The 13,557-nt window shown below is 41.1% G+C and overlaps 1 protein-coding gene across 3 annotated transcripts in view; it reads right to left on the bottom strand.

Moving 5' to 3' along the window:
• ARHGEF26 (Rho guanine nucleotide exchange factor 26) overlaps positions 1–13,557 on the bottom strand; it is a 128,727-nt gene that overhangs the window by 28,476 nt on the left and 86,694 nt on the right. For all 3 annotated transcript variants that reach the window (XM_025913370.2, XM_086674559.1, XM_086674558.1), the window contains one exon: positions 4,758–4,912. In XM_025913370.2, coding sequence (XP_025769155.2) covers positions 4,758–4,912 — 155 coding nt within the window. The remainder of the gene's footprint in view (positions 1–4,757; positions 4,913–13,557) is intronic.

Here is a 13,557-nt window from a genome sequence, read left to right as displayed (position 1 = left end):
CCTGTGGATAAGGAACCAAAGTAATCTCTTGGGTTTATTGAGGAGCACCTGGATGCATGGAGGTGGCTTGAACAAATGAAGGGGAGACTTTGGACAAGGAACAGGTGTGAGAAAGAAAATGTGGATGAAGGTGACCTAGGAGCCCTCAAAATACAGGTGCTCAAGTCACGTGACCATGAGGACATTCCAAAATTATGAGAAATGGCATCATCAATCGATGTTAAAAAAAAAAAAAAAAAAAGGTTTGTTCTAGAACTGGCTTATAGCACATTTATTTTTTTTTATCTGATTATAATCATAATTCAACAGTGGTGATGGTCTGGGCAATGTAGAGAGCTGAACTGTGTCCTCGAAAAGTCTAGCCCCTGAGACCTGTACATGGGACCTTATTTAGAAGTAAGGTCTTTGCAGATGTAATCAAGTTAGGGTGAGATCATCCTGGAGCAGAGTAGGCCCTAAATCCAGTAACTGGCGTCCTTATAAGGACAGAGGGATTTTGAGATACACTGGGACACAGAGAGAAGGCCGTGTAAAGACAGAGGCAGAGACTCAAGTTGCGCTACTGTAAGCCAAGGAAGCCCAGGGGCCACCAGAAGCTGCAAGAGGTGAGGCAGGATTCCTTGCAGAGACTTCAGAGGGAACATGGCCCTGCGAGCATTTTTATTTCGAACCTCTGCCTCCAGAATTGTGACACGATCCATTCCCATGGTCTTGAGCCATCCTGTTTGTCACTCTTTGCTACCGCAGCCGATGAAAACGAACACAGGGGGATCTGCATTTTGTCTCAGAAGAAATTGGGAGGGGAGACTGAAGCCAGATATAAGGCACTGAACGAGAATAAGGTGGTTAACTACCTTACAAAATAAGGCTTTGGCTGGGGAGCCTGGGTGGCTCAGACAATTGAGCGTCTGACTTCGGCTCACGTCATGATCTCGCAGTCTGTAGATTCGAGCCCCACAGCAGGCTCCGTGCTGACAGTTCAGAGCCTGGAGCCTGCTTCCGATTCTGTGTCTCCCTCTCTCTCTGTGCCTCCCCTATTCACACTCTGTCTCTGTCTCTCTCTCTCAAAAAATAAACATTAAAAAAAATAAGGCTTTGAAGAATGTGAAGTGTTTAGGTCTTAGGTTCAGTTTTTACATTTCTGGAGACCAGACTATAGTTACTTGGTCTCTAAGGTTGTTCATGGGTATAGTCTAGCCTACACACTGTAATCGATCATCATAAATAAGTTATGAGGCACAAATGAGTTACTATTCATTAACCTGGCAATCTATTCCTTTCTTACAATATTCCTGTCACGGCTGTGTCAGGTCTGATAGGTTTGCACACCTTCAGTACTCTGAAGGCAGTGCTGGTTCACAGTCTGCTGTGACTGTGGTACAGTGGTTCCCCACTGGGGGCAATTTGGCGCCCCAGGGACACACGACGATGTCTGGAGACCTTTTTGGTTGTCACCACTGAGAAGGAGGTGCTGCTAGCGAGGAGAGGCCAGGGATGCTGCTAAAACAACCTAGAAAGCACAGGGCAGCCCTTGTGACAAAGAACTGTGTGGCCTCAACAGTACCGACTTGAGAACTCTGCTCTAGAAGTACCCACATACCCCGCAGTCAAAGCTTCAACCACCGAAGAATTCACTTTCTCATCCAGAAGAGTCTATCTGGTCACGTATCCTGCAGAGATCTGGTAGGACAGTCTATGAATACAGTGATCTACAAACATCCCAAGGCTAACAGAGACTTTAAACTTCCTCTGATATTTTATTTGTTTTTAAACGTTTATTTTTTTTTAATTTTTTTAACGTTTATTTATTTTTGAGACAGAGAGAGACAGAGCATGAACAGGGGAGGGTCAGAGAGAGGGAGACACAGAATCTGAAACAGGCTCCAGGCTCTGAGCAGTCAGCACAGAGCATGACGCGGGGCTTGAACTCACGGACCGCGAGATCATGACCTGAGCCGAAGTCGGACGCTTAACCGACTGAGCCACCCAGGCACCCCAACGTTTATTTATTTTTTGAAGGAGACAAAGCACAAGCATGGGAGGAGCAGAGAGAGAGGGAGACAGAGAATCCCAAGCAGGTTCCGTGCTATCAGCGCAGAGCTGGATGCGGGACTCAAACCCGTGAACCGCGAGATCATGACCTGAGCCGAAATCTAGAGTCGGACGTTTAACCCACTAAAGCCACCCAGGTGCCCCATAAACCTCCTCTGATATGCTAGAAAAGGTGAAAATCCCTGACCTAGAAGACAGCCCCACGGTCGCTAAGCGCTCTGCAAGCGCCAGCACTAATACACGCACCGTGAAGCGGAGGAGGCCACACACGAGGCAGTCTGTGGAACAAGCTCAGCATAAACCATCTGCCAGACTGGGTCAGAGGAGGAAGAGTAACTGCCCTCCCCCGGTGGCCAGGAGCCTCCCTGAAGCTGAAACCCACTGGAGACCCAGCAGCTAAGCCCCTTGGCTGAACCCTGGCATTACAATTAGGCAGTGGGTGCCTGCATGGGTCCTATGGGGCTGGCACACGTAAGTATCCTTTATCTGAACCTTGTAGCCAAGCCGAAATTACTGCCTTCTTCAGAGCTGCTGTATCTCCTTCGCTGCTGCCTCTGGCATGTGAAGCATTTGCACTTGCTTCATTGAAGCAACAGTGTAAATACGGCTGCACATACTGTACATTTTTAACCAAGCCTGTTTATCAAGTCTCTGTGGTCTGCTTGTCACCCTCACCAGGTATTCGGGTCATAAACAACTTGAGCCTCCAATGCTATTCTCCTTGTCAAGAGCACCTTAGAAATATGATGAGCTAACTGGTAGGGGCAAAAGAAATCCCAGTTTGGGTAAAGGCAAAGTTAGGTACCAAGGCTGGCCTCTTCCCTGGCGCTGTAGATTTTGTTGTTTCATTTACTAATAAGACAAGTTTGAACATACCCGAGCAAATAAACGTGAGAGAGCTAGGAAAGCAAGGTTCCTTATGCAGTAATGGCAGAATCTGCTGTGGAGGACAAAGCACACTGCTAAGTAGAATGGTATATACCTTAATTCTGAAGGTCAAATGTCTGCCTTTATTGGGTAGTTCTCGTCAAGTTCGAGAGTAAAAGTTGTATTCTACTAGTTTAAATACCCTTAATGTTTTCATCAAGTCACTGAAGACATCATTATCAAAGGTACATTTATATTTAAAATTGGCTTCGTACTGTCAATGTATATTTTATCATTAAAATAAGAAGTTTAGCTAAAGCTTTTGGTCCATTGAGACAGAACAAATATTTCAACAGCTGGAAGATGTTAAAAGTCCAGGGCAATGGCATTTGAAGAGTCCCACAGAACTACTTGCCCTAAAGACAACACATCTCAAAGAAAGCCTGAAGAAACATGCTATCTCAGAGGATACCAACAAAACACAAAAAAGAAATTATAATCCCTCTCCAATTTTTATTTATAAAAACCTACTCAGCTATTAGAACTATTTACACTTCCGCAGGTACGAGAAATCATTTCTTCTTGAAGTTACGGAAACACTATTTTCCTAAGTATGAAAAACACTAATCGGCATCTTTATGTATTATCATAGTCATATGATGGCTTTTCATAGTCTTCAGCTCAGCTAGACAGCCAAGCAAGTGAAATAAGCCATAATGCAGTCTGATTAAAAGGAGCAAAAAGGAAAGCTCAAACTCTGTTTTGATTTAGTTTGAATTTTCAAGCTAAACTGTCAGCAACTCAGATGGAGAATTTAACTATCTCATGATACATCTGTACATTTATTTTATGTATCCATACAAGTCTGCTACCATGATTCTCTTCTTCATCTTGTCTAAACTGGACCCCATGTACTGCCCATACTCCTATTATATGGCAGTAATTCAGCCCACCATCCCGGTCTTCCTATGTGGAAACACACCACGGATGTATGTTTCTCCCCTAAGTTCATATTCTAGAAAATACAGAATATTTATGAAGGACCAGTAGAAAAATACTTTACAATCCTATATACATTGAATACACTTATGAAGAATGTTCGCTAAAGGCAGAGCCGAGGGGAGTGTGTGTGTGTGTGTGTGTGTGTGTGTGTGTGTGTGTGTGTTTTGAGTAGGGATAGTTAGAACAAATAGTGTAAAAAAAAAAAAAAGTTTGTACAGTATTCCTCCCGGATGTCTTCCTACAACGGAACATGAATATACAACCAAAAGTCCAAAGTAAGAAGGAACATTCTGCCAAATGATTTACTTTAGTCCCTTCAGAAGGAAGTACTGGTGTATTGTTGTCATTTTCCCTGTCACAGGGAGACTTTCTAGACCAGCAAACATTAAGAGCAGTGGATTTTAAATTAAGTTACAAACACTAGAGTTGCATCCCAGCTTGTTCTGAACTGGAGCTACTTTGATCTGTTTGTTTTATACAACAGTTTTATGGCAGACGAAGTTTGAAAAAAGCTGATGGGGAATAATAAGAGTGCTACCTCCCCAGGGACTTGGTGAGAATCCAGCGACACAAATGTGTCAAATGCTCAGAACAGTGGCTTGCACACTATAAAAGCTCAACAGAGGTTGGCTGGGATGATGATGTTGACAATGATTTGATTCTTAACTGTGGATGTAATTTGAAGACAATGAAACATGGTTTCCTTCATGGTTCCACATGTAGAAATTATGCGTCTAACCTCACAAGCTTTTAAAGGATAATCACCCCTAAAAGGCATTTGAATTACAGAGCCTTAACGCTGGATGTACAGCCAGCAACCTCACAAAAGGGTTTACCTCTTCTTCTTTGTGATAATGAGTACGTCGTTGAAGAGGAAGAAGTAGACTTGCTGTTTAGATGTCCTTCTTGAGAAGAGCACCGTGTCTTCCACGTAGGCTGTCAATTCACCTCTTTTCACCAACCACCGGGAAGAGGAGACTAGAGGAAAAGGCTGCAGAACGAGAAAAATTCAGTGTATGAAGCCAAATTAAAGTCCTTTTAAGACTGTGGAAGGGAAAATAAAAACTCACATCGAAACAAATGATACATATCATGGGATACATCATTACTTGTAAGTATATAATAGTGAAATATAATTAAAGAAGTACAGTACATTCTTCAAGAGTAAATAAAAAGAGAACAATTATTTTACAATATGAAAAATCTATTAACTTGCCTATATGATAACTAAAACTCAATGAGAAAATTTTATTGAGTCAGCCAAATATTATTACCCTTCCAATAACTCTCACCTGAAAAGGAAGACTGACAAGGAGTCCCTTAAAACTGAAAAGCTGCAAAATGAAATCCATCAGTATCAACTGTAGTTACTTTAAACACCACAAATCAGAATCTGAATATACGATTATTGTAGTTAACAAACGAAAAAGATCTGCATTCATTCTATGAACTAAAAAGACTTTATTCAGGGGTGCCTGGGTGGCTCGGCTGGTTGAGCATCCAGCTTCGACTCTGGTCGGGATTTCGCAGTTTATGGGTTCAAGCCCCACATCAGGATCTGCACTGACAGCTCAGAGCCTGCTTCGGATTCTCTGTCTCCCTCTCTCTACCCTTCCCCTGCTCATGTTTTCTCTCTCTCTCTCTCTCTCTCCAAAATAAAAATTAAAAAAATTGTTTTAAATAAAAAAATAATAACAAATAAAAAGACTTTATTCAAGGGGTGCCCGGGTGGCTCAGTCGGTTAGGCATCTGACTTCAGCTCAGGTCATGATGGTCTGTGAGTTTGAGCCTCAAGTCAGGCTCTGTGCTGATAGCTCAGAGCCTAGAGCCTGCTTTGGGTACTGTGTCTCCCTCTCTCTCTCTACCGTTCCCCCACTTATATTCTCTCTCTCTCTCTCTCTCTCTCTCTCAAAAATAAAAATTAATAACAAATTGTTGTAAATAAAAAAAATAAATAAAAAGACTTTGTTCAAGGGGTGCCTGGGTGGCTCAGTTGGTTAGGCGTCTGACTTTGGCTCAGATCACGATCTCGTGGTCTGTGATTTCAAGCCCCACATCAGGTTCTGTGCTGACAGCTCAGCCTGGAGCCTCTTTGGATTCTGTGTCTCCCTGTCTCTCTGCCCCTCCCCCACTCGTACTTGGTCTTTCTCTTAAAAATAAACATTAAAAAAATTTTTTTAAAAAGACTTTATTCAGAAAGAAAAACTCCCCACAAACTATGTTTTGTCTACTGATTACCTACTAAGCCATATTTTGGAGAACACCGGTTCTTAAGTTTATAGCAGTTTTCCTCATGGAAATTCATCTCTGAAGGCATCATGCCACTTTCTGACTGTGAAAACAATGCTTTTCCAAAATAATCCATCTTAATCTCATAGAAAAGGCTCTACCCAAGGAATTACATACTGCTTTTTCTTTACCCAGCACCTAGTTTCCAACTGGAAAACTCAAAGCCAAAGAACAATCCTTATCCTTGGGTGCTTTTTTTTTCTTTTTAAAGTTACCATAAATGCTTACTGCCAAAAATCTGATTAAAAAAAAAAAAACTGTATCCATAGAATAATCAAGAGTTCTTGGACACACAAAACATAACTGTAGTATAGTAGTATGGTCCAACCAAATGTCATCCTTTTCAGAGAACAGTGAATAAAAATAGCTAGAGGAAGATACTAGAGAGGAAATAAGAGCTAAGAAAGGATTTCTTTTTTTTTTTTTTTTTTTTTACTTTTATAAAGGGACTTTTATAAGGAGGTTGCTCATCAGTTACATACTATTTTCCTGAAGGTTTAAAAGGAAGATGAAAGATTATGGCTGACCTCAAACTTTCAAAGCTGGCTATTAAGGGAAACTCATGGAGTTTCCAGCCCCCAAATTTCAAATCAAACGATTATCCGACTGAGATGGCTGAGACTTTAAAGACCAAAGATAGACAGAGAGATGCTTAGATAACTCCGGAGGACCCCACCAGCACACCCAAGAGGTCACCACAAGGGATCGCATGTCGGGTTTGGTCCTGGGAAGGGCTGCAATTACTGGGAGCCCAGGGCTATCATTGTATTTCGTGTAACTCTACAGGATAAACCAAGGACAGTGTTGTGGTTAAATTCCAGTATACATGCCACCCTACAACTGTTCTTGGTGTAGGAGATGGGAGAAGAAAGTTTTTTTAAACTGCATTGTTTTTAAAATAGATTTTTATGGATTCCTCATATTCCACTAGGCAAAAATAAATTTCTAATAAAGATCTAAAATCCACAGTGGCTTTCAAGAGGTCAATGCTTTTTTGGAAAATAAAAATCTAATGTTATAAATGTTTTTTGTTTCAAAATTTATTGTTAGAAGATTAAACTCATATTTTTAAATTTTTTTAATGTTTATTTATTTTTGAGAGAGAGAGAGACAGAGAGACAGAGAATGTGAGCAGGGGAGGGGCAGAGAGAGGGAGACATGGAATCCAAAGCAGGCCTCAGACTCTGAGCTGTCAGTACAGAGCCCGAGGTGGGGCATGAACTCATGAACCGCAAGATCATGACCTGAGCCTAAGTCAGATGCTTAACAGACTGAGCCACCCAGGTGCCCCTCAGACAGTTTTGTGTTTTTTTTTTTTTTTAAAGGAAGAAACTATTGAAATGATCCAAAGAAAAGAATCCAAACAATCCCAAGTCAGAATAAATGAATTCCTCTAGTTAAGAAACTCTGACTAGAACCAACATTGGAAAAGAAATCCATGAATAAAAATATATCCTTAAAAGTACTGAAATAATTCCTATGGAGAAAAGAGTTTCCATTCTTTTTTTCCTAGAAAACTAGTCTCAGCATAAAATTTAACTGATTTTATGGGCCAGTAAGACAAAGAAGAACCACTGAAGACTAAATTGTTTTTTAGTTGAGATAAAATTCATCATTTAACCATCTTAAAGTGTATATATAATTCAGTGATTTTTAGTACATTCACAATGCAGTGCAATGATCATCACTACCTAATTCCAGGACATTTTCATTACCCTAAAAAGAAACCCCAGGGCACCTGGGTGGCTCAGTCGGTTGAGCATCAGACTTCAGCTCAGGTCATAATCTCACCTGTGAGTTCAAGTCCTGTGTCAGGCTCTGTGCTGACAGCTCAGAGCCTGGAGCCTACTTCACATTTTGTGTCTCCCTCTCTCTCTGCCTCTCCCCTGCTTGCGCGCTCTCGCTCTCTCTCTCTCTCTCTCTCTCTCTCTCTCTCAAAAATAAACAAAGATTTAAAAAAATGAAACCCCACATGCAATAAAAGTAGTCACTCTCCATTCTGCCTTCCCATCCTCGGCTCATGCCCTGGCAGTCATTAATCTACCTTCTAACGCTATACCTTGGCCTGTTCTGAATACTTCACATCAACAGAATTATATAGTACAAGACTTTCAAGTCTGAGGTTCATCCATGTGGTAGCATGTATCAGACTTCAGTACTTTATGGTTAAACACTATTTAATTGTATGAATATACATTTTATTTATCGATTCACCTATTTTGTTGATAGACATTTGGGTTGTTTCCCCTTTTTTGGCTATTATGAATAATGCTGCCATGAACATTCGTGTACAAGTTTTCGTTTGAGCAAATGTCTTCAATTATTTTGAGTATATACCTAGGAATGGAATTGCTAGGTCATATAGTAACCCTATGTTTAACTTTTTGAAAAACCGCAAACCGTCTTTCATAGCACAAAGACTTTTTTTTAATAATATATATACATTTTTAAATTTTATTTAAAACCAAGTTAGTCAACATATAGTGTAGTATTGGTTTCAGGAGTAGAATTTAGTGATTCATCACGTACATATAATCTCCAGTGCTCATCCCAACAAGTGCCTTCCTTAATGCCCCTCGCCCATTTAGCCCACTGCCCCATCCACCTCCCCTCCAGAAACCCTTAGTTTGTTCTCTATATTTAAGAGTCTCTTGTGATCTTTTTAACACCTTAGGGTTCTGCATTTTGTCTGCTATATCCTAGACTTCTACTTATTAGCAAGGCCCCCAAACAATGACCAGCAAATCCATCCACCCACCAATACAACACCACCCCACTCAATTACTCTTAACTTACAGCTTATGGTGTAGCGCGACAATCCTCTACTTCCCCATGTATTTATTTATAAGGCCAAACTTCCCATGACAAGCCAAAAAGTAATCCTCCTCAACTCTGTGGAGGCAACTTCTAGAGAAAGCTGTGGTCTAGTGGAAAAAACACTGGATTTGAGGCACAAACTGGTCTCTGATCTCAGTTTGGTGACTGACTTTTTCCCCTATAACCCTCATTTCCCTTCCTCCCACCAAGGTTGTTAGATGAAAAGCCAAATCTGTCTAAACAGTCTCACATCCTATTCACTCTCCAGCACTGTAACATGCCCACCAGGCCTATGAAACTATTCCAGCCATGAATCTGAATGATACTTACTGCTTGCCTCCTATGAAACACATCTGTTCCAAGTCCTTTACATCTAGTAAATTAATTTTATCCTCACAAGAACTCCAAGGGCAAGTACCATTATCAGTCCCATTGTAAGGTTCAGAAAACTGAGACATAAAGCAATGTCCAAGCTCATACAGCTGTCCAAATTCTAATTTGGAATTTTCTAATGCATTTTCATCCTTATCTTTTTCTTTTTAATGTTTATTTATTTTTGAGAGAGAGAGAGAGCAGGGAAGCGGCAGAGAGGGATACACAGAATCTGAAGCAGGCTCCAGGCTCTGAGCTGTCAGCACAGAGCCTGACGCAGGGCTTGAACCCATGAACCGTGAGATCATGACCTGAGTTGAAATTGGATGCTTAATGGACTAAGCCACCCAGATGCCCTGTCTTCCTTATCTTTTTCTTATCACTTTGAGTTTATATGTTGAAAATATTAACCTACTATCTAATATGTGAGCTGCAAATATCTTTCCAGTTTGCTATTTCTCTTTTCACTTTATTATGTCTTTTATTTTTGCCCTCTATAGAGAAATCTTTACATTTTTTCATATAAATGAACTCATCAATTTTTTTTTAATAACTTCTGGATTTGGGGGGCACCGGGGTGGCTGAGCCAGTTAAGTGTCCGACTCTTGATTTTGGCTCAGGTCACAGTTTGCGAGTTAGAGCCTTGCATCAGACTCTGTGCTGACAGTGTGGAGCCTGCTTGGGATTCTCTGTCTCCCTCTGTCTCTCTGCCCCTCCCCCCCCCAAAAACAAAAAAAATAAACATTAAAAAACAATGACTTCTGGATTTGGAATAAGTTCAAAAGGACTTCCCCATGTCGCTAAAGTGTCACTTCCCTGCCTAGAACTTTTCACTGGCTCCCAAATGACCTTGCTCAGCTGCTCCTCTTGGCACACAAGGCGCCACATGAGCTGCTTTTTACTGCTCTGGTTCTGCCTTACTCCCCCTGCACCTCATGCCTACCCACACTGGACACATACAGTTGCTGGACTACAGCAGCTGAAGCCATGCCCTGTGCATTTGCTCCTGCTTTCAACTTCCAGAAGCCTCTTCCTAACTCGCCTTTCAAGATTCAGCTCAAACATAACTCTGGGATGAAGCCTCACCTGACTGCTACAAGGTTGTGCTCCCCACCCCTCTATTCCTCACAGGTAGGGATGACCACCCCCTTCCCATGAGAGTGTTCTCACAAAAAAAAAAAAAGTGAGAGAAAGAGAGAGAAAGAGATGGGGAGGGTCAAACAGTAAAAACAGACTCTTAACTATAGAGAACAAACTGAGAGTTGCTGCACAGGAGGTAGGCAGAGGGACAGGCTAAATGGGTGATGCACATTAAGGAGGGCACTTATTGCGATGAGTACTGGGTGTTGTATGTAAGTGATGAATCACTAACTTCTAAGAACAATAAAAATAAATAATAGTAAAAAAAAAAAAAAAAAGCCAGGTGCCCTCAACTGTCTTCATCTACTGTGACAGCTGTAGACTTTGCTGACTCCTCTGTAATTCTGTAGTCTCCTATTAGACTGTTAGATCCTTGAGGGCAGGGATCATGTTTTGGTTTTCATGCTGCCTTCCACAAAGTGCTCACAAAATTTGATGAAACAATGTATGTGCTTGGACAAATCACTGAACTTCCAATATCTATCTTCACATCTTTAAAATGAACTGAGGGGCGCCTGGGTGGCTATTGGTTAAAGCGGCCAACTTCAGCTCAGGTCATGATTTTGTGGTTTGTGGGTTTGAGCCCTGTATCAGGCTCTGTGCTGACAGCTCAGAGCCTGGAGCCTGCTTCGGATTCTGTGTCTCCCTCTCTCTTTGCTCCTTACTCTCTCTCTCTCAAAAATAAACAAGCATTAAAAAAATTTTTTTTCATAAAAAATATAAAATGAACGGAATAAAAATGTCCATTGTTGTCCATAAAGTGTTACAGAAATAAGATCCTAAGATTTTAAGAGTATTTCTAAGTGACCTGAATTAAGCACCTCATTATAAAATCAACACATAGATTATCTTCCTTTAGGCTCGCAAATAATTTTAAGCATTGAATCAAAAGAAAACAACCCAAAATTCATGAACTTAATTGATGTTAATCATGTATTTTTAAGGACGCTTAGGGTAAGCATTTTTCAATAACAAATTAATTTTGGGTTCTAGAGAAATAGACCTTAAAGATATCTTAAGCCAATTGGGGCACCTGGATGGCTCAGTCAGTTAAGCGTCTGACTTCAGCTCAGGTCATGATCTCTCGGTTCATGGGTTCGAGTCCCACATCAGGCTCTGTGCTAACAGCAAGCCTGGAGCCTGCTTTGGATTCTGTGTCTCCATCTCTCTGCCCCTCCCCTGCTCGTGCACTCTCTCGCATGCTCTCTCTCCCTCTCTCTCTCAAAAATAAATAAATTTTTAAAAAAATGTTTTTTAATAAAAAAAGATATCTTAAGCCAAGTGATTTTCAGTGAAGAAAAAAAAAATTGTTAGGTAAAGAATTTATCATCTTTAAAAATCAAACTGGGGGCGCCTGGGTGGCGCAGTCGGTTAAGCGTCCGACTTCAGCCAGGTCAAGATCTCGCGGTCCGGGAGTTCGAGCCCCGCGTCAGGCTCTGGGCTGATGGCTCGGAGCCTGGAGCCTGTTTCCGATTCTGTGTCTCCCTCTCTCTCTGCCCCTTCCCCGTTCATGCTCTGTCTCTCTCTGTCCCAAAAATAAATAAACGTTGAAAAAAAAAAAATTAAAAAAAAAAAAAAATCAAACTGGTTAGGGATTTATAATCTATAAAAAAAATGGGCAGAGCAGGGGGTGGTGAGGAGGTAGCACCTGGGTGGCTCAGTCAGTTAAGCGTTCAGCTCTTGGTTTCTGCTCAGGTCATGTTCTCAGGGTTTGTGAGTTCGAGCCCCACACAGGGCTCCAGTGTGGAGTCTGCAAGTGATTCTTTCTACCCCCATCCCCCACCTCTCTCTGTCACTCCCCCACTTGCTCGGTCTCTCTCAAAATACATAAACTTTAAAAAAAGAAGAGATAAAACTTTTGATGTCTAGACATATTTTCTAAAATACTTAAAACAAATTACAGAGAAAAAAAAGTTCGGTTTTGAGGGATGGGGGAAAGATGGGTTTTGAAATTACCGTAAATTTCTGTAGAAGATATTATAACTGAGTGTGTGTGTGTGTGTGTGTGTGTGTGTGTGAGAGTTTTTAGCAAGTACCTATCACCTTCTGCTCTAAGAATTATGGGTCATGTTCCAACATCTAAATAGTTATAGTCACGATGTTCTAGTGAAAGAGTTTACACTGATCTGCAAGTCAGGATATATGGACCCTAGTCCTGATCCTACCACCATTAGTCCAGTGACCCTGTTAACAATGAAGTATTCTCCGGGCTTTATTTTCCTTTTTTATACAAATAAAAGCATACAGTTACACTGTACCAGTGTCTCTATAATAGCAGAGAATCTGCTCTCTGCATAAGGCTATGAAATGATGATCACTGTATTTCTACTGCACAATTTAGGAGCACTTTTACTATGAAAAAATATGACCAGTCATTTTAAGTTGCTTCATTAAGTTTACAAGTTACAAAATAAAACAGAATCACAATCGTGAGCATTCACATCCACTAAGAACTCAGTTGTGAGCCAACAAAAGACTGGGACCTCTATTTGCCATTAATGGTCATTTTCTTTTTCACTCATCCTGTCATCCACTCCTAAGTGGTGTCAGACAAGCAGTAATAGGGAGCGCATATTCAAAAAAGAACTATGGAAGAAAAACAAATTTGAAAAGAACTTTCCACTAACAACCTTTGTTTGGCAAACTGGAAGAGGAGTGCCCTTATCTGATTTAGGAGAACACGTGATCCAATTCACGGGATACCACTGTTTTGCAGGACACTTTGAGAATACTAAAGAAATCACCTTTCCATTCCAAAATTCTATTTTTCTTAACTACCTTTTTCCCTAAATTTGGCATCTTCCTGGGGGGAGGGAAGTGGGAGGGAATGTGCTAGTTAGATAACATGTAACCTGTGGCCTGGAGAAAGGCAACTTTATCTGGTGACCATAAGCAAGAGAGCTGCCTGGTCCGTCTGCATCTATCTCCCTCGGTCAGTCCAGTCCCTCTCCAATCAATTTATGGCCCTTCTTTGAAAAGCAAATTCCTATCTACTCTGTTGCCCTCAACTACCTCTCT

This window comes from Puma concolor, chromosome C2 (genome assembly GCF_028749965.1).
Source record: "Puma concolor isolate L17-30 chromosome C2, mPumCon1.1.hap2, whole genome shotgun sequence".
Classification (NCBI taxonomy): Eukaryota; Metazoa; Chordata; class Mammalia; order Carnivora; family Felidae; genus Puma; species Puma concolor.
This window is presented reverse-complemented; position numbering and strand designations above follow the sequence as displayed.